Raw genomic sequence first — 21,507 nt, 5'->3', positions numbered from 1 at the left:
TTTTTCCCTCGTTCTGTTTGGGAGTGGAACAGGGAGAGAAGATGCTAGTTGTGGTACGAGGCACCCTCCGCCACGCACCGTATGGTGGATTGCGGAGTATGTATGTAGATGTAGATGTAGAACACAGTGACGTGTTGCAATTGATATGCAGCCCCTCCCCCCACAACTGGCGAGATTTGAACCCGATCAAACACAGGTGGGATCTTCCTCCCCCTGCAGCAATTAACGGGAATTTGGTGATTTGTGTATGCAAACGTGATGGCAACTCGTTCCGGCGACTTACCAAGGAATTGCTCCCATGCTTATTTCTGTCGACATACCGGCTATTAGGCAGGTGGTCATAATGTTCTGGCTGATTAATGTAATAAGCATCATTCAGGTAGTATGCCTATGTCACCAACAAATATTACAGTCTTTGAACTACAATTTATAGCCTTTGGAAGGTCATTATGTACCTTCGAAATAAGAACGGACCCGTACCGATCCTCGCTGCACTCCATATGTTATGTTCTCCCTTTACGAGGATAGTTCCATGCCTGAGACACAGTCTGTCACTGAGAACCTCTGTATTCTGTTAAGATTCCGTTTACCCAAGAGGGATCCCATTAACGCCTTAATGCTTTAATATGCCAAGTAGAATTTTGTGATCCACACAATCATTAGCGTCTACAGAAACTTATACAGGGAGTGGGCGAGAAGTGAAAATTGCCTTTTTTTATACAAATGAGTTGATCAGTTTCAAGACATGTTATACCCACAAGATGGTTCAAATGGCTCTGAGCACTATGGGACTTAACTTCTGACGTCAGCAGTCGCATAGAACTTAGAATTACTTAAACCTAACTAACCTAAGGACATCACACACATCCATGCCCGAGGCAGGATTCAAACCCGCGACCGTAGCGGTCGCGCGGTTCCAGACTGAACCGCCTAGAACCGCTCGGTCACAACGGCCGACTACACGTAGGTTTGATTCAAGGAAAGCAGAAAGATGAATATCGAGTCATCAACCACGCTGCTGAAAGAAAGTTTCTGAAGTAGCTTTTCGAAAAAAAAATTACTTGAAGCATAAAAAGTAAAATCCCCCAATTTTGGATTTGCATGTTTTTTGGATAAGTTTCTGAAGTGGTTTTTCGAAAAAAAATTACTTGAAGAATAAAAAGTAAAACCCCTCATATTTTGGATTTGCGTGTTTTTTGGCTAGGAAATTGTTCTCAAACTGGAGCAGGGGAGTTACTGATTAAAAAAACTGATTATTTCAAATTGTAAGGATCACATCGCAGCCTAATAATGAGGTGGTAATGTCCGTATTATTGCTCGCATTTACGGCGATAATTCGAAGTTGAGTTACTCGTTGTTCGAAGAATTTGCAGTGAGATACAACTGGTAATCTAAGTGTTCGAAATCGTCGCTTTATCCATAAACCATCTGTAGAACTATTTCGAAACCTTATGTGTTCATCCGCATGAAGTTCCTGAATTCCATGCAAGAAGATCGTGTCCAAGTCTTTGATTTTCAGAAGACTAAACCAGCAACCAGCAGAAAATCGAGTTCGCATCTATGTTTGATTCAAGCAAAGCAGGAAGTTTAAAGTTAGGTCATTTGCTGCGCTGCTGTAAAACGTTCTTCAGTAAGGAAAGTAAAAATGCGTCCCACGCTGCGTTTTACTCTATGCGTAAATAATTGAAAATCACCGGTTTTGGACTCGCTTAGTTTTTCGCTGTGCGGTTGTTCTGACACGACTGCAATCAGTTCTGTGTCACGAAGGCAACTTGCATATCCGTAACTAGTTATCAGACGTGAGAAAGATCTGCTACATCTTCTAATTCTAGATACTGCTGCTCCCTCAAGTTAAGGCGATTGTTCGGTAGGTGGCAGTGCCATCGTTTTCACAGCTTCACTAATCGTGCGCCGTGTCGGCTGGTATCGACTGCGGTCTGTAGATCGTATCTCTTGTTCGTTTTACCTCTGCTCGCCAGACAGCGCTCTTGCGCCGCGTCTTCCGGTTTGAAACGTCTGGAAGGCGGCGATTTTGAAACGCACAGACACCGGGGTACGAGGAAGAAGGAGGTCGGTTGTAGGAAACGTGTACTGTCACGCGCCGGTGGTCGGTGTCTTCGCCGATTCGCTCTGAGGGAATCATGACAACGGGAACGACTTTGATTATGATTAGCTGAGTTCGATGGTCTGAAAGAACACATCTTTCCTGTTGTCGGACCATGCTGTCTGTTGTTACTGGCCTGCCCTACGTCTTTCTTCCCTGAGTCGTGAATACGTGCTTTGTGGGAAGTCTGGATCCCCCAGTGTGTGATGTGTATCGCTTATATAAATGTTTGAGCCTGACCACATATGTGTTCACTGTGTTGCTTTACTAAAAAGTACCTTTATTGTGGTCCCTGGGCTTGACGATTGGGGTGACAGGTTTTTATTCTTTGGTTTTAACAGAGTTATACTCCTTGCCAAATGATGCCTAACATTATTACTGTCATCGTTTGTTACGTGCGGTGGGAATTGGTGCTGACGTGAACATTTACGATTAACGTGCTCTTTTAATTATGCTTTAGATTCTGATCTGGCCACATCTATTATTATATCGGGTGTACTGCTGGTAGGCTGTAAAATTTTGTTTGACACCATTGGCTGTTGTAAAGAGAGATTCCCTGCCTGATTCTTGGAGCCTGATTGGGTCTGCGGGCCATCTTGTACTGGTATCTGACTGTTACGGTATTAACAGAACCGGATTGTAACCTGGAAGGAAGTTTAAAATCTTCTCAAACGATGTTTGTAGCTTGTTTAGGTTAATATACTTATTCTTGGCTCTCGGCAGTCTTTAAATTGTACTATTCTAGAAATTCCTAGTTTAATCCGTTAATCGCTGTTCGCCAGTTGTTGTTGTACCTTATTCTGATTACTTGTTCAGGTAACTTCTTGTTTCAAGTATGCTATCGTGCTATTCGACATGCTGGTGTTTCTAGACATTTTCTTGTGGCATGACTCTTATTTTACGAGCGCCCTGCTGCTGCCTGAGGGATCAGCTGCTGTTTTTGCAATCTATGCGTGCAATTGGCCCAGGGTGACAAGGGTGAGCGCAACGGTCACACGATATTACTGGACTGCATTTGGGACAGGCCGCTATCGTTCCCTAGAGTGAAGCAGCCTTAATGGCACTGTGACTGCTGTTTGAATTAAATTTTTTCTTCTCTGGTTCGTGTGGGCCTAAATCTTTCAGAGTTCGCGTATTTTTGTCTTTTGGCTTGGATCCCTTTTCGTGCCGTGCCCTTTCTGTATCAAGTTTTCCCTTGTCAGCCAGGTCATTTGCTGGTTCTTGTATCGCTTGAATTTGCCAGCTATCTCAAAAGACTGTCTTCGATTTTAATTTGTAATTTAAAACATTTTGTTAACTTAGAGATTTAAATGTGTTTAAATATTTTACCAGTTACTAAATTTGTACTTGTCGTTGTTAAATTGGTTAAGCTATGGTGCTCCCTTGAATCCAAGGCATTCCACTCATTGTTCTAAGGACGACTGATTCAAAAAAAATATTTTATTGTGCTGTAATATTGTTGTTGTTTGTAAAAAAAAATAGTTTATGCGGATCACTAGGCAAATAAATGACGTCATAACCTGGGGCCTAGGCCTTCCATGAATTTCTGTTAATCCTTGCTGGAGTTCAATTGATTACGCAGAACATGGTTATTTCTTACTGGCTAAGGCGATGAGGCGTCGTCTTGCCTTCTCGACATCATTGATTGCTTCATATGTGAATTGCCTTAACCACTATTTTCTTGTTTCTAAATTTCACCGTATTTGTTACAGGAAAACACCACAGGAGGATGGAGTACAGAATGCCTTGGCGTGACCTATTTAAAGCAGGAGCAGCTTCAGTATGAGCTCAAGTTACAGCAACAGCTGATTGAGGGCACCGTTGGGGTACTGGCAGCAAGGCTATGTGCACCGTTGGGCAGTCCTGTTCATATTTCCCCTGACATCATCGGCGAAGTAAACAGATATCTACAGTTCAGGCTCAACTATTTCATTAGGACAAACGTCTCGCCGATTTAAAGTACCTTCAGCTTAGTAGCGAACAAGAAGATGTAGTTAATCAATTGCTCGGTCAGGTGAAAGAGTTACAAGTTAGCTCAAGCACATTGGGTTTAGATGGGGAGACGAGCAGTATGGAAGATGGTGGTCCCTTGCGAGTTGGTCGGATCAGGCTATCAGTGACATAAACGTTCAAATTTTTAATAGGTTCAAATTCTGAATAGATCAGTCCCCGACATGTTTACTAACTTACCGAATCCGAGTAAGGATTTGCTTCAGGATATTTCTAAACTGTCCTGTGATCATTTGACCCAGACTGAGAATATGATGCGTTTGACTGTTCGTTTTGAACTCCATGCCAATGCGCTACGAATTTCATATTCTGTTATATCTCGTTTATTATATCCCTTGACTCGAGAATTGTTGAGCGGCATGTTTTCCGAAATACTTTAGAGCTAGGGCACGTTGAATCAATTGAGAGGTCGTATGATAAAAGTGACGTTATCGTCTTGGGAATGAATTGGAGCGTGAACATTATTGGCAGGTACAGACACGTACCGAGATCTTGCCTGAGTATATCGAGCGTGTCCACATAGCTGTCGCCACTTTAAAGATGGGAGTCATGGAACATGAAAGTGTTTTAAGTATTTTGCAGGGAATGTGGCCGGACGATCATTCGCGTATTAGCTTTGAATGAAAGTCCACCATATTTCTTGAGCTGAATGAATTGGTATCCTCTATGGAGGCATTTAGGTTCACCGATAAGGAGCGTAACTGACTCGAAGAGCTAGAATCTGCGCGTCAATGCCGAGTTAATAAAACCCGTGATCCATCTCCTAACTCCTTGAGTCGCCGCGATCGCTTCTGATATGGAAGAGGGGGTCATTTCATGCGTGAGTGTCGCATCGAGAGAGGTCCAAGAGCAAGCCAAGGCCATTCCCTGTAAGCCTCCTGCTTGCTGTGCTAGCGTTCTCGCTCTTAACCATTCTTCGATTCCATACATATACATGCCCAACTCAATCAATGACATGTGTGTGGCCTTTTGGATTTGGATAATTCCGTTTCCTTATTGTACCATAATTGCTGCTTCTCAGGTTTCAGGTGGTAAATGGGTAGGTGTAGCCAGAGACAAGCGATGTCGAGGTAAATTATCTACTTGTAGCTTTTTTGGTCTATTAAGTTAGTCGTTGTAAGGAATGTATTTGTAACCCTACTTCTCGGTTGTGAATTTATTCAGTGGACTGGTTTCGTGCTGGATTTTGGTAGCAAGACCTTCGTCTTTAAGTTTTGTCTTTCAGAGAAGACAGCCCTTTGTTCTTGCCGTATTCTTAGCAATGTAAATTCGCTTAAATCGTCATTCCAAATCCATTGTGAGCCATCTGGGGGAGTTTGAGGCTAGGCAGGTGCTGAGTACCTCAGGCAACTAGCCTGATGTCTTCACTAATCAGTTTGGGGTCTCGGGCAGGATTCAGTACAATATCTGTGTAACTGATGATGTTCTGGTGTGACAAGCTTCATTTTGATTGGCCCACACCCCTGAAGTGGGGATATTGCGATAAAACATCAATCACGTGTTTAGGGATGGGGTTATTAGGCCTTCCGTATTATCTTATGCCTCCCCAATATTTTTGGTCCCCAAGAGACAAGGCAAGGATTGTTGATTATGGGGCACTTAATCAAAACATCATTCTGGAATCTGTTCCACTTCCTGACTGGCACAACTGTTTTGCTGTTGCTTATTATTACACGGTACTTGATATTTCCAGATACGGTTCACCTAGGATTCTAAGCATGTTACTGCATTTTGCACCAGTTGGAACCTATGTTTGTTGGCTTAGCTACTGGGGCCACTGTGCTGTTTCGCCTATTGTATCATATTCTGGGAATGCGTCAGTCACTACCTCGATGATGTGAAATTTAAAATCTTCCCGGTGAATTAAATGTTTCAAGAGATTTCGGGATTGCAGCAGATCATCATAAACTTCAAAAATGGTTCAAATGGCTCTGAGCACTATGGGACTTAACTTCTAAGGTCATCAGTCCCCTAGAACTTAGAACTACTTAAACCTAACTAACCTAAGGACATCACAAACACCCATGCCCGAGGCAGGATTCGAACCTGCGACCGTAGCAGTCGCGCGGTTCCGGACTGAGCGCCTAGAACCGCTAGACCACCGCGGCCGGCCATAAACTTCACTCCACAATATTTCGACTGGATTCCTGCCAGTCATCTTCAGGTGGGCCATCGAATACTGGCAACGACGTTCTCCGCTCCACCCTATATAGCGCGGTGAGAGTACTTTCGCGCATGTGTCGGTCACGGTGACAGATGGACCACACTGCCCCGGCGGCAGCGCCCCCACTGGTGGCACTACAAGGACCAACTGTCTTCAGCGTTGCCACTCCCCTCAGCCATCAAGTATATTGACATATTCGCCTGGAGCATAGCTTCGAGATGACGAGATTCCATCCATTATCCAGATAGTAACCGCTGATATGGTTCATTAGATACAGGGCTATTACAAATGATTGAAGCGATTTCATAAATTCACTGTAGCTCCATTCATTGACATATGGTCACGACACACTACAGATACGTAGAAAAACTCATAAAGTTTTGTTCGGCTGAAGCCGCACTTCAGGTGTCTGCCGCCAGAGCGCTCGAGAGCGCAGTGAGACAAAATGGCGACAGGAGCCAAGAAAGCGTATGTCGTGCTTGAAATGCACTCACATCAGTCAGTCATAACAGTGTAGCGACACTTCAGGACGAAGTTCAACAAAGATCCACCAACTGCTAACTCCATTCGGCGATTGTATGCGCAATTTAAAGCTTCTGGATGCCTCTGTAAGGGGAAATCAACGGGTCTGCCTGCAGTGAGCGAAGAAACTGTTGAACGCGTGCGGGCAAGTTTCACGCATAGTGATGTGAAAGATTCAGTGTTTAAACCTCCTCTACCAAGAAACGTGCCAGAACTCCGAGCTCGCATCAACAATGCTTTCGAACTCATTGATGGGGACATGCTGCGCCGAGTGTGGGAGGAACTTGATTATCGGCTTGATGTCTGCCGAATCACTAAAGGGGCACATATCGAACATTTGTGAATGCCTAAAAAAACTTTTTGAGTTTTTGTATGTGTGTGCAAAGCATTGTGAAAATATCTCAAATAATAAAGTTATTGTAGAGCTGTGAAATCGCTTCAATCATTTGTAATAACCCTGTATTTCACGATGCATACTTCAACGAATTCTTTTATAATGGAGTCCCAAAAAGATATGGCTGTGGCCAAAATTAATGTTTCATCACACTGCATTCAATGTCCGTTGGAGATAGATACAATGTTCTGCAATTGCAGATTTGCTAGATTGCAAAAGGCGAGTGCAACGTTTATGTTCTATGCAGCGTTCTCCCACTGTGCGTGTTGTTTGTCCTATATAGGCCACACCACACTGGCAAGATATTTTGCAAATTCCCGCCTTCCGTAATAAAAAATTATCCTTCACTGATTCCAGCAGGTCCGCAATCGTAGATGGTGGGCTGAAAATCGCTTTCACCTGAAAATTACTAAGGGTTCTCGCTATTTTGAAGGAAATATTTCCAACGAAGGGAAGAAAAGCTAAGGACTTTGCTGGTACGTTCTCCTCTTCGTCCACTTCCCAGATCTTGGTTTTAGCTGAGGATACCCTGTTAATTTTTCCGGGTAGCGAATCCATTGTGTCTGAACACTGCCTTAAATGTGCAAACTCTTTAGGCAAAAAATCTGCATCCGACACTGTAGAGGCTCTGTGTACAAGGGTTTTAAGCACAGTCACGGATGATGGCAACGTGAAGAGTGTAAGTACAAACCAGTGTGAGTGGACTTATGATAACCAAAATGTCCCAGAGATCTGTCACTCTTCTGCTCAACCAAAACATTGAGGAATGGGAGACAACCATCTCTCTCTAACTGCATAGTAAACTGAATGTTCTCATGAATGGAGTTCAGATGATGTAAAAACTCCATTAACCAATCTTCTCCATAGGGCTACTCTATGAAAGTATCATCCACATAGCTCAAAAAATACTTGGTTTAAGAACCACTGATTCAAGTGCTCTTTCCTCAAAATCCTCCATAGAAAAGTTAGCCACCAGAGGAGACAAGGGGCTGCTCATGATGACTCCGTTAATCTGTTCAAAATATCCTTGGTTGAACAAATAATAAATTGAGGGAAGAGCGTGCCGAAACAAAGCAGTGATGGCTGCCTGAAACTGTTTACCAGTTAGTGCCATGGAATCTCAAGAGGTACCTTTTAAAACGAGATCCTACATCAAAACTCACTAAAAGATTCAGATGGAGAACCCCAGTCTGTTAATATAATAGGATACTTTCCGTATATGATTTGGGCATTTGCCAACCAATGGTCTCGGCAAGAAAGCAAAATGCTTGACTAAATCATATGTGGGTTCAAATGGTTGAAATGGCTCTGAGCACTATGGGACTTAACATCTTAGGTCATCAGTCCCCTAGAACTTAGAACTACGTAAACCTAACTAACCTACGGACATCACACACATCCATGCCCGAGGCAGGATTCGAACCTGCGACCGTAGCAGTCCCGCGGTTCCGGACTGAAGCGCCTAGAACCGCACGGCCACCACGGCCGGCAAATCATATGTGGGGGCATCAATATTAATCACTATAGGCCGTAAACGAATACCATCTTTGTGCACCTTAGGAAGGCCACACAGTCTTGGTGGTATTCTTTCATGTCATCTTAACCGACTCTGAAGGTAACGAAGACGAATTCAGGCGTGTACACGTCTTCTGTAGGACACGTGCTGTAGCGTTGTGATCAATATTCCTTTATATAGAATCACTAAATAGGTCATACATCTTCTCCAAATGCAAATTATGAGAAAACAAAACAAGGATACCACTATGTCCAGGTCCTCTAGGAGATTTTTAGTGCAGCTATTTCTTCAGAGGTTATATTACTGCATTGAGGAGGATGTTTCAAAAGAGCATGACAAGTTTCCCTTCTTATTTCTTCAGCAGCTTCCATAGGAAAGCGCCATACAGCTTCTTCACCACCACTTAGAAAAATTATGAAAGGTAGTGCACTAGGTGACGATCCGGTCTGCCGAGCGCTGTTGGCAAGCAGGGAGCACTCAGCCCTCGTGAGGCAAACTGAGGAGCTACTTGATTGAGAAGTAGCGGCTCCGGTCTCGGAAACTGACATACGGCCGGGAGAGCGGTGTGCTGACCACATGCCCCTCCATACCCGCATCCAGTGGCGCCTGTGGTTCTGAGGACGACACGACGGCCGGTCGGTCCCGTTGGGTCTTCATGGGCTGTTCGGGAGGAGTTTAGTTTAGTTTAGTGCACTAGGTGCAGGTGTAAGATTGAGTTCTTTACCCGATATAGACAGCGTCACATCAGCCAGATCTCCATGAAGTTGACCATGGAACTTCTTGCAGTATTCCCTGTGGTGGACGGCTGTCATCGCACCAAACGATCAAGTTTTGATTTCTACCAAGAAATTGCATCCTTGTATAACCAATCAAACTTGGCTGAAGTCACTCATTCATTCCAGTGCCATGACACAGGAGAGAGAAGTGCTCCAACCTTCAGATATAGATGGAAATAGCATGCAACCTTTGTCTTGTGTAACAAATTCGCTCCTTGCCAATAGTATGACTGGCCTCCTCAAGTGCAGTGGCAGTCTTAATAAAATGTGCCACTCTGGTAAATTCTGGTATTATGCCATGATCCCGACATCTCGCTAAAAAACGTAAAGAACTTTGTTTCGCTCTATTACCACGTAGCTTGTCGAAACTTCTTCCATCTGAGGCCATCTCTTCCCCGTAAAGCTGTCTGACGTGAAATTTAAAATTTTCCCAGCGAATTAAATGTTTGAAGAGATTTCGAGATTGCATCCGGTCGTCGTAAACTTCTTAATCTGTTGATCGCCGTTTGCCGGCTATTTCTGTACCTTAGTCTGGATTGCTTGTCCAGGCAGCCATTTGCTACATGTGTGTTATCGTGTTAATTGAATGTTGGTGTTTCTAGGCATCTCCTTGTCGCTTTGGCTTATTTTACGAGCGTCCTTCTGCTGCCTGATGGGTCAGATACTGTTTTTGTAGTCTATATGTGCATTGGCCAGGCCTGACAAGGGTGACCGTATTGGCGACACGACATTTTACCTATTACAAAATTTGTGCTAGTCATTGTTATAATTGACCTTCAAAAATTTTGATCTGTATTTTAAACCATTCTGTTAGTTTGAGACATTTAAATTATTTAAACATTTTACATACTACTAAATTTGTGGTAATCGTTGTTACATTTGACCTTCAAAAATTTTGCTTAAATTTTATCAGGTCTCTTAAATGGCCGTGTTAAATTTTGGGTCTGTAATTTAAAATCATTGTGTTAGCCTGGTATCATTTTGCTGTCGTTTTTAAGTTGGATAAGACATGGTACTTTCTTGAATTCAAGCAGTTCACTCAGTGTTGTAAGAACTACTTATTTATAAAAGATTATTTCATTGTGTTTTATTATCGTAGTTGTTTTTTAAAAATTGTTTAATACATGTGAATAGCTTGCCAAATAATGTCATAACCGTGGGCTTGGGCCTACCATGAATCTCTGTTAATGTGGCATAGTGGAGCTCATTCAACCTCATTAATCGTAATCTGACAATTTGTACGAAATATTTCGTGAATCGGTGGATTCATTAGTGAAAATCGGATTAAAATCCCTACAACAGTTCCTGAGATAAGCCTGTATATGCAAACGACTTCAGTTTGTATATAGAGAGATGTTAACAAATTGCTCTTTTTCAGAAATGTTTCTTCCTATAGCCAGTCTTCACTTTATGTCCTCTCCACTTCGGTAATTACCAACTATTTTCTTCCCAAATCCGAAAACCCTTATACTACCTTTAGTGCATGATTTCGTAATTCCCATAGCATCATTTGATTTAATACGACTGCATTCTGTTACGCTTGTTTCATTTTTGACGTTCATCTTTTTCCAATACAGTAGACATTCCGTTCATCTGCTCGTCTTAGTCGTCCGCCGCCCCCTGACAGAATTACAATGTAATCGACAAAACACAAATTTTCTGTTCCTTTCCCTAGAATTTCAATTCAGTTTCCAAACTGCTCCTTGGTTTCCTTCGCTGCTTGCTTTATTCATAGACTAAACAGCATCGGAGTAATGCTACAACCCTGGCTCACTTCCCTCTCAACAACTGCTTCCACTTCATGTCCTTCTACTCTTATAACTGCTGTCTGGTTTCTGAGCAAACTGTAAATTTCCGCTCCCTGTATTCTATTCCTGCTACCTTCAAAATTTCAAAGAGTGTAGTCCAGTCAAAAGCTTTCTCTATACCTAAAAATGCTATAAATGCATATTTGCCTTTATTCAGCCTAGGATAATTCGTGCGATCAGTGTCGTCTCGCTTGTTCCCATATTTCTGCAGAACCCAGGTCGAGTTCTACCAGTTTTTCCATTCTTCTATACATACTTCATGTCAATACTTCGCGACCGTGACTTGTTAAACTCATAGTTCCGTCGTATTCACAGTCTCAGCACCTGCCTGCTTCGGAACAGGAATTAACGCATTCTTTCTGAAGTCTGACGTTATTTCGCCTGCGATGTCGGGGATTTGATGTTTTACCGGATTCCTGATGTTCACGGTACACTCGTTAAATGGTCATACGGGAATTGGCTCTGAACACTATGGGACTTAACATCTGTGGCCATCAGTCCCCTACAACTTAGAACTACTTAAATCTAACTAACCTAAGCACATCACACACATCCATGCCCGAAGCAGGATTCGAACCTGCGACCGTAGCAGTCGCGCGGTTCCGGACTGAGCGCCTAGAACCACTAGACCACCGCGGCCGGCATACGGGAAAATCTCCACTTCGTCGCTATCTCGGTGGTACTGTGTCCCATAGCTCGTGCGACGACTATAACACCACGTTCAAACTCCCTTAAATCTTGATAACCTGCCGTGGTAGCAGCAGTAACTGATCTAACAACTGCTCCAGGCACTTGTTGACTTATATAGGCGTTGCCGAGCGCAGTGCCGTATTCAGCCTATTTACATACCTCTGTATTTGTCCCTTCAGTGTGTATCGCCTGATGGTCCCACTCACGTGAACGTTTCCCATAGGCTGATGGTCCAAACAGGCCTCCAAACACAACTCTTTGAGCTAGCTCTTTGTGTCTCCAGTAACAAATTTATCGCTGAAGACACAAAGGGAGAGCTTAAAGAGCTTCTACCGGCTAATAGAAGTTAACCAAAGTATTAAACTCGCAAAGCATTGCAAAGATAAAATCGCTACTTTAGGAAAGCAAAACTACTGTGTGCAAAAAATGAAAGTGCGAATTGACGTGCAACTTTCAGCATCCTTTCAAGACATAATTCATTCCGATGAACTACTCTTTCAGTTCTTTTGCCGTCTTTCACAGAATGACAATCTTATGAGCAGATATCAAGGTTTTTATTTCTTCACTCTTAATATTAATTCCATTTCCCAATTTCTCCTCGGTTTAATCACATTTTCACAGCAATTATATGTACAATTTTGAGTGCAATTAAATTCCTCAAAGAATACCGTTGTTAAGAGTGGCAGTCTTGCCTTAGTCCCCAAACTGAAAAGAGGGATTGAATTCAGTACAGACCATGATCCAGCTAACAAACACCGGCAGCGCGGATGCGATGAGCAGCCGCTTGCGGCCGACGACGTCGACGATGAAGGGCACCCCTATTTTGGTAGGCACGGTCGATATGGTGAAGCAGGAGATGATCCAGGAGGCCTCGTCCGCAGTCAGCGGCAGCCACGAGCCCGGCTCCTGCAGGCGCGGCAGGATGGGCGACGCCCAGCCGGAGATCATGCCGCTCGTCAGATACGTCAGAGTCGCTGTGGGAACACCCTGCACTCACTCACCCGCAGTCTCTGGTACACACTAGCGTCATTTATTTATCGTATTTACACTACTGGCCATTAAAATTGCTACACCAACAACAAATACAGATGATACACGGGTATTCATTGGACAGATATGTTATACTAGAACTGACATGTGATTACATTTTCACGCAATTTGGGTGCATACATCCTGAGAAATCAGTACCCAGAACAACCACCTCTGGCCGTAACAACGGCCCTGATATGACTGGGCATTGAGTCAAACAGAGCTTGGATGGCGTGAACAGGTACAGCTGCCCATGCAGCTTCAACACGATACCACAGTTCAACAAGAGTAGTGACTGGCGTATTGTCACGAGCCAGTTGCTCGGCCACCATTGACCAGACGTTTTCTATTGGTGAGAGATCTGGATAATGTGCTGGCCAGGACAGCAGTCGAACATTTCCTGTGTCCAGAAATGCCCGTACAGGACCTGCACCATGCGGTCGTGCATTATCCTGCTGAAATGTAGGGTTTCGCAGGGATCGAATGAAGGGTAGAGCCACGGGTCTGAAATGTAGCGTCCACTGTCAAAAGCGCTGTCAATGCGAACAAGAGGTGATCGAGACGTGTAACCAATGGCACCCCATAGCATCACGCCAGGTGATACGCCAGTATGGCGATGACGAATACACGCTTCCAATGTACGTTCACCGCGATGTCGCCAAACACGGATGTGACCATCATGATGCTGTAAACAGAACCTGTATTCATCCGAAAAAATGACGTTTTGCAATTCGTGCACCCAGGTTCGTCGTTGAGTACACCATCGCAGGCGCTCCTGTCTGTGATGCAGCGTCAAGGGTAACCGCAGCTGTAGTCTCCGAGCTGATAGTCCATGCTGCTGCAAACGTCGTCGAACTGTTCGTGCAGATAGTGGTTGTCTTGGAAACGTCCCCATCTGTTGACTCAGGGATCGAGTCGTGGCTGCACGATCCGTTACAGCAATGCGGATAAGATGCCTGTTATCTCGATTGCTAGTGATACGAGGCCATTGGGATACAGCACGGCGTTCCGTATTACCCTCCTGAACCCACCGATTCCATATTCTGCTAACAGTCATTGGATCTCGACCAACGCGAGCAGCAATGTCGCGATACGATAAACCGCAATCGCGATAGGCTAGAATCCGATCCTTATCAAAGTCGAAAACGTGATGGTACGCATTTCTCCTCCTTACACGAGGCATCACAACGACGTTTCACCAGGCAACGCCGGTCAACTGCTGTTTGTGTCTGAGAAATCGGTTGGAAACTTTCCTCATGTCAGCACGTTGTAGGTGTCGCCACAGGCGCCAACCTTGTGTGAATGCTCTGAAAAGCTAATCTTTTGCGTATCACAGCATCTTCTTCCTGTCGATTAAAATTTCGCGTTATCTTCATGGTGTAGCAATTTTAATGGGCAGTAGTGTTTTTTTTTTTCATTAACCTGACCTGAGTAGGGTGTTGAGAGCTTCTCTTTCATCAGAGTAGAATCTCACGAGTACTTAATCTTTTACATGGCAGTTACGTAAAAATCAATTATAATATGACACATAATAATGAAATAGAATTAAAAATTATTGAATGTGTTTGGGGACAATGTGAATAAACAGTACTGACTAACAAGTAAAACCTGAAAAAGCTAACACACTCTGAGACAAAAAAAGACGCAACTCCAAGGAATTATCCGAATTTTACAGAAATCGGTACATCTGATTGACATGTAGAGACAACGATTATAATTTCAGAAATAGTGGGTGATCTATTCAAGAAAAAGAGCTTCACAAATCGAGCAGCCCAATTACACATTGGTCCTCCTCCTGGTCCTTATGCAAACAGTTAATCGGATTGGCATTGATCGATAGAGTTATTAGATGCTCTCCTGAGAGGTACCGTGTCAAATTCGCTCCAATGGCGTATTATATCGTTAAAATCTCGGGATGGCTGGAGAGCACTGTCCATAATGCCCCATACGTTCTCAACTGGAGAGAAATACGGTGACATTGCTGGCCAAGTTAGGGTTTGGCAAGCACGAAGATAGGCAGCAGAAACTGTGGCTGTGTGCAGGCGGGCGTTATTTCGCTGAAATGTGAGCTCAGGATGGTTTGCCATGAAGTAAGAGCATATGGACTATCAGACCAATTGTGTGACTGGATTGAAGAATTCCTATATAACAGAACGCAGCACGTCATTCTCAATGGAGAGAAGTCTTACAAAGTAAGAGTGATTTCATGTGTGCCGCAGGGGAGTGTCGTAGGACCATTGCTATTCACAATATTCATAAATGACCTTGTGGATAACATCGGGAGTTCACTGAGGCTTTTTGCGGATGATTCTGTAGTATATCGTGAGGTTGTAACAATGCAAAATTCTACTGAAATGCAGGAGGATCTGCAACGAATTGACGCATGGTGCAGGGAATGACAATTCAATCTCAATGTAGACAAGTGTAATGTGCTGCGAACACATAGAAAGAAAGATTCTTTACCATTTTGCTACAATATAGCAGGTCAGCAACTGGAAGCAGTTAATTCCATAAATTATCTGGGAGTAGGCATTAAGAGTAATTTAAAATGGAATGACAATATAAAATTAATTTTCGGTAAAGCAGATGCCAGACTGAGATTCATTTTAGAATCCTAAGGAAATGCAATCCGAAAACAAAGGAAGTAGGTTACAGTACACTTGTTTGCCCACTGCTGGAATACTGCTCACCAGTGTGGGATCCGTACCAGTTGGGGCTGATAGAAGAGATAGAGAATTTCCAACAGAGAGCAGCACGCTTCGTTGCAGGATCATTTAGTAATCACGAAAGCGTTACGGAGATGATAGATAAACTCCAGTGAAAGACTCTGCAAGAGAGACGCTCAGTTGCTCGGTACATACCTTCACCGAGGAGTCAAGCAATATATTGCTCCCTCCTACGTACATCTCGCGAAGAGACCATGAGGATAAAATCAGAGAGATTAGAGGCCGCTAGAGGCATACCGACAATCTTTTTTTCCACGAAAAATACGAGACTGGAATAGAAGGGAGAACCGATAGAGGTACTGAAAGTACCCTCCACCACACAACGTCAGGTGGCTTGCGGAGTATGCATGTAGAAGGGCAACAAACGGGGCGTAGATATCGTCGGTGTACCACTGTACTGCAAGGTTTCCGAGGATATCAACCAAAGGGGTCCTACTATGGAAAGAAGTAGCACCCCTCCACATCACCCATGATTGTCGAGCCATATGGCAATCGACAGTTAGGTTGGTGCCTGTTCCGGGCGTATCCAGACACGTCTTTGGCTTGTAATCTTACGCACTGGAGTAGAATTGTGTCCAGTGACGAGTCCCACTTCGAACTGCGCACCGATGAACAGCGACGATGACGTCTGCAGACACCCTGGACGGCATTGTAATACCAACCCGACTCGGCCTCCCGACATCGGGGAGTGATGGCCTTCAGTGCCATTTCTTTCCATAGCAGAACCCTTTTGGTTGACATTCGTAGAACCCTTACAACTCAGCTGTAAGTAGACGGTATTCTAAGCCCCGTTTTGTTGCCCATCATGACAAGGCCATCTTCTGCTTACATTTCAGCGAAATAATGTCTGCCCGCACACGGCAAGAATTTCTTCTACATCTCTTTGTGCTTGCCAAACCCTAGCTTCAGCAGCCCTTTTCGGGATTTTGACGATCTAAGGCGCAAATTGGACAGAATTCGGCACGATATCCCTCAGGAAAACATGCAACAATTCTATCAGTTAATGCCAAGCCGAGTAACTGCTTGCGTAAGGGCAAGGATTGACTAAGATTGAAGCTCTTAGTAATGTACGAGGCGTGTTTTTTTTAAGTAAGTACCGTTTTGAAATTAAAAAAAGGCGTGTTAAGATATCTCAATAATATTATTTTTACATGAAGGCCTGTACCTTAAAAGTCTTTTCTATATAATTTCCGTCTATATTGAGGCACTTGTCATAACCTTGTACCAGTTTTTGAATATCCTCCTCATAGAAGTCTGCCGCCTGACTTGTTAACCACTGCATCACCACTGTTTTGACTTCGTCATCGTCTTGAAGATGCTGACCGCTCAGGTTTTTCTTCAAGTGCAGGAACAGATGGTAGTCACTGGGCGCAAGATCGGGGCTGTACAGAGGATGATCTAGAGTTTAGCATCGAAAAGATGTGATGAGATCTTTGGTCTGATTCGTCACATGCGGACGGGCATTGTCTTGCAGGAAAACGATGCCCTTGCTCAACTTGCCACATCTTTTGTTCTGAATTGAACGCCGCAGATTGTGCAATGTCTTACAGTAAGCTGCTGCATTGATTGTCTCATTGCGAGGCAGAAATTCCTCAAGCAATACTCCTTTTCTGTCCCAAAAAACTGCACACATGATTTTCTGGGCAGAAATTGTTTGCTTATACTTCACTTTTCTGGGTTAATCTGAATGCCGCCATTCCATGGACTGTTGCTTTGATTCTGGTGTGACGTAGGCCACCCATGTTTCATCGCCCGCAATAATTTGGCCTAAGAAATGATCACCGTCGTTGTGGTACCGCTCAAGGAAAGTCAATGCACTGTCTAAACTTTTGGTTTTGTGCACATCCGTCAACATTTTCGGTAACCAACGTGCGCACAATTTTCGGTAATTCAAGTGCTCGGTCACAATGCCATACAAAACACTACGAGAAACATTAGGAAAGTCATCCCGCAAGGAGGAAATTGTAAAGCGTCTGTTTTGTCTCACCTTATTGTCCACTTCTTGCACCAAACTTTCATTAACGACCGAAGGACACCCACTCCGTTGTTCATCATGCACATTTGTGCGGCTATCTTTAAATGCTCTCACGCACTTTCTTACCATTCTATCACTCATAATGTTTTCTCCGTAAACTGCACAGGTCTCACGATGAATATCGATCGCTTTTAGGCCTTCAGCACTAAGAAATCTTATATGAGCCCGTACTTCACAGTCGGCGGGACTCACGATTTTCAGAGGCATCTTAAACACTCAGTACACAACGTAAAACAGGAAGAATCAGATTGTAATGGGGTCAGTGCGTAGACAACTGATGTAGGTACCCAGTGCGCATGTGCAGAACGCTGACTGCAGCGCTGCAGCCGAGGCGTGGCAAAACCGTACTTACTTAAAAAGCACGCCTCGTAACATATATGGACTATGCTATAACGTACGTAAAATCAGAGACATTGTTAAGTGACAGTGTTGTGAACCGGAGACATTGTTAGAAAAGAATATCTTGGACTGCGTACTGGGGAACATGGCAGCAAAATAATGGAGATGAAGTTTTGTTCTGTATATTAAGCAAGAATTGGAGAATAAATAGGTGGTCACCACAGAATAATGGTGAGGCTGGATTTCAACTACTATCTTAACAAGTTATTTTTAATCTTATAGACCAGTTTCAGAAATTCTATGAGGATATGGTGTCAGGGAGACGCTAAGGGACTCGCAGCAAAGCAGTACTACAAGCATTGCGGCTCATCACGAATTCAGATGACTGCGGGGCTAAAACTGTTTACCTCTTGGCCAAGATAATGCCACTCGACACTGGTTGAGGACATTCACTTGATCTTCCCAATGTGCCATACGACGAATTTAGATGGGTGGATTACAACACATACTGTTCAGCATTACTGTGGTGTCACCGCCAGACACCACACTTGCTAGGTGGTAGCCTTTAAATCGGCCGCGGCCCATTAATATACGTCGGACCCGCGTGTCGCCACTGTCAGTAATTGCAGACCGAGCGCCACCACACGGCAGGTCTAGAGAGACTTACTAGCACTCGCCCCAGTTGTACAGCCGACTTTGCAAGGAAAGGTTCACTGACAACTACGCTCTCATTTGCCGAGACGATAGTTAGCATAGCCTTCAGCTACATTTGCTACGACCTAGCAAGGCGCCGTATTCAATTGATATTGATTATGTGAAGCATGTATCATCAATAGAGATGTTCTACAATTGTGGATTAAAGTTAAGTATTATATCAACTACGTACTTTATTTGCAATTCTCAAGATATTGTCCTGTTCCAGACCTCACGCCAGTCAGCGTGTAATTAAACGCGTGCATTTCGGCCTCCTCTAGAAACACAGTGTTGGCTCTTCTGCCAACACTACAATTACAAAATACAACACCAAATATAATACGTAAAACTGAATAAAGAAAGAAACAACAGGAAAACGTTTTAACTTAGCCACCAGTGACAAAATGCATACTTGAATTCGTGAACAAACTTACAATAATTTGAAATGATAATTAAATCAAGACCCTAAGCCAGGAGATGAAGTTTTGTTCTGTATATTAAGCAAACTACGGCCCGCGGGCCGAAACCGGCCCGCGAGGGCCGGCAAACCGAGCCGCGTTAGCTGGCCGGACATCCCCGGTATCCGGCCCGCCAAATATTTGAGGTGGTACCTATACTGCCAACAATTGACTTTCGAGGCCTATCGCGGCCAATACACCGCTACATTGTTGGAGCTCTATCTTTACAAAGCGGAAGGTCATGGTTAAACTTATGGCTATCCAAAATAAACAGACAGACCATTCTCCGATTTTCAGATTTTCCTCGTCTCTTCGAATTCAAACTTTGAATTGTCCCACACTTCGTCGTCTCACCTACTAGTACAGCGCATAAAACACTAAAAAACTCGTGGGACACTCGCAGCATAGACACAATCACGCAACAGAGCTATCAAATATATGCTGTGGCTCTGCTACTCGCTACAAGACTACATAACTAAACTTATTGTTGCGCCGCTTGAAATAACAATGCGTCGACATACTCTGCCTCTGTTACGTCTAGCAATAATAGTGTTGCTAACAATGATTTTGAGATCTTGCAGGACGCTTTCGTGAAGAATGTGCAGTGACATACTCTTTTGTCGGTGAAGTTCGCCAGAATAAAATACGACAGAATTTCGGTCAGGTACGTCCACCAATCAAAATTATGTAATTAAATAAAAATCGTAGTTCGTTTCAGTGCTAGCTATTCCCACAACCCTAGATTTTCTGCGATTTCATCTTTCCTTTAGCCTTACATTACGGTGACCATGGAGTGCTAGGGTGCTTTAATCCCACTAGGTAGATCTTGGCCCTTATGACTTCGTGGAGGAGTCAATGTGGACCGCGGACTAAAAAGTTTGGAGACGCCTGCCCTAAGCTTCGACAGGCGTTGATATAAATCAACGGGGACAGTTGAAAATGTGTGCCCCGACCGGGACTCGTGCCCGGGATCTCCTGCTTACATGGCAGACGCTCTATCCATCTTTTTGTTATTTTGTTCGTTGTTGTTCGTTGGGTTTGGTGTGGGCGGACGTCACAAGACAAAGTTCAAGTTGATCGCTGATTAATTTACTCAGTTTTTGTATTACCGCCTCTCTGACCGAACACGCTGAGCTACCGTGCCGGCTTTTTGCGTATCATCCTTGTGCAGGGGCCATGCTAATCTTCTCTCTATCGTTCCAATTTTAGTATATGTACTGCCGAAGCGAGTACGAAATAATTAAGAGTCTGGCTTTCAGCGAATCTTGAAAGGCAAACAAAAGCGAACTTGTGAGGCAAGCGTGTTACCTCGGAGCTAGCGAAGAGGTGCGCCATCTAAGCCGTCGAGGGCACAGAGGAGAGTGTGACTGCAGGGATTTATCCCGCGCATGCACACCATGAGACCCACATTCCCAACTTCACGTCCACACAATACATTCGTAGTGCCCCTGCCCATTACACTCATTACTCGCGTCAGACAATCTTATCGAGTCCCGTAAGAGTTCGGGCAATGTGTGTGCATTCAGCACAGAAGAAGAAGGTCAATGGCTGGTTAGCCTTAACTGTATATGAAGATGGTTCTTCCGGACATGTCTTCATATTACAATAATTTGTCTGAAAAATTTTCTTTTACAGGTACTGAATTTATATTTAATGTAAGTGACTAATTCTGTGTTTCTTTTTCATGCACAGTTATTGGAGATGAACTGATGTCAAACTAAATCCGAGTTGATGTGTGTATGGGAAATGTCTGTAAAGAGATCTGATGACCACACGTGTGCTAAGGAAAGTGAGATGTACAGTTCCATTTCTGTGTCCGCTGGCTATTCTGTGGGTGTGAAGAATATTTATTAGCAGTAGATAGGCATTTTCATTTCACAGACTAGTAATATTGGCATAGTGAATTTTTATGTGAATTATATGGACACAATCGACAGCAGACTGGAATCGTCGTTAGATTGTTTATCTTGCGCACAATCCACGTCTAGGTAGCCTGTGAAACAACTTTGAGAGATATCATAACAAAACCATGTATCTGTCAGAACAGATCTCTGCAAAACACCTTGTAAGAACACTAAAGACAAAGATGCCACTTCACATTATGGAAAGATACTACATGTCAATGACATTAATTTTGAAGAATTTTTGTGTATTGTAAATGCTGTCGACATGCTAATGGAAGACGTCAAAGCGAGAGGTGTCAACATCAACGGGCACAATGGTTGAAGCATGCCAAATTATTC

General features: G+C 43.7%; 1 protein-coding gene and 1 non-coding gene across 2 annotated transcripts in view; both read right to left on the bottom strand.

Annotated features, from left to right (window-relative positions):
• Window positions 1-12,932, bottom strand: part of LOC124613426 (facilitated trehalose transporter Tret1-like) — a 44,043-nt gene extending 31,111 nt beyond the window's left edge. The window contains exon 1 of the mRNA XM_047142129.1: window positions 12,720-12,932. Within this exon, the coding sequence (XP_046998085.1) occupies window positions 12,720-12,932 (213 nt within the window). The remainder of the gene's footprint in view (window positions 1-12,719) is intronic.
• Window positions 12,933-20,388: 7,456 nt separating this feature from the next.
• LOC124614513 lies at window positions 20,389-20,497 on the bottom strand. The gene has a single exon (XR_006979739.1). It is a non-coding gene; the product is annotated as a U6 spliceosomal RNA (small nuclear RNA).
• Window positions 20,498-21,507: the final 1,010 nt, after the last annotated feature.

This window comes from Schistocerca americana, chromosome 4 (assembly GCF_021461395.2).
Source record: "Schistocerca americana isolate TAMUIC-IGC-003095 chromosome 4, iqSchAmer2.1, whole genome shotgun sequence".
NCBI classification, from domain to species: Eukaryota; Metazoa; Arthropoda; class Insecta; order Orthoptera; family Acrididae; genus Schistocerca; species Schistocerca americana.
This window is presented reverse-complemented; position numbering and strand designations above follow the sequence as displayed.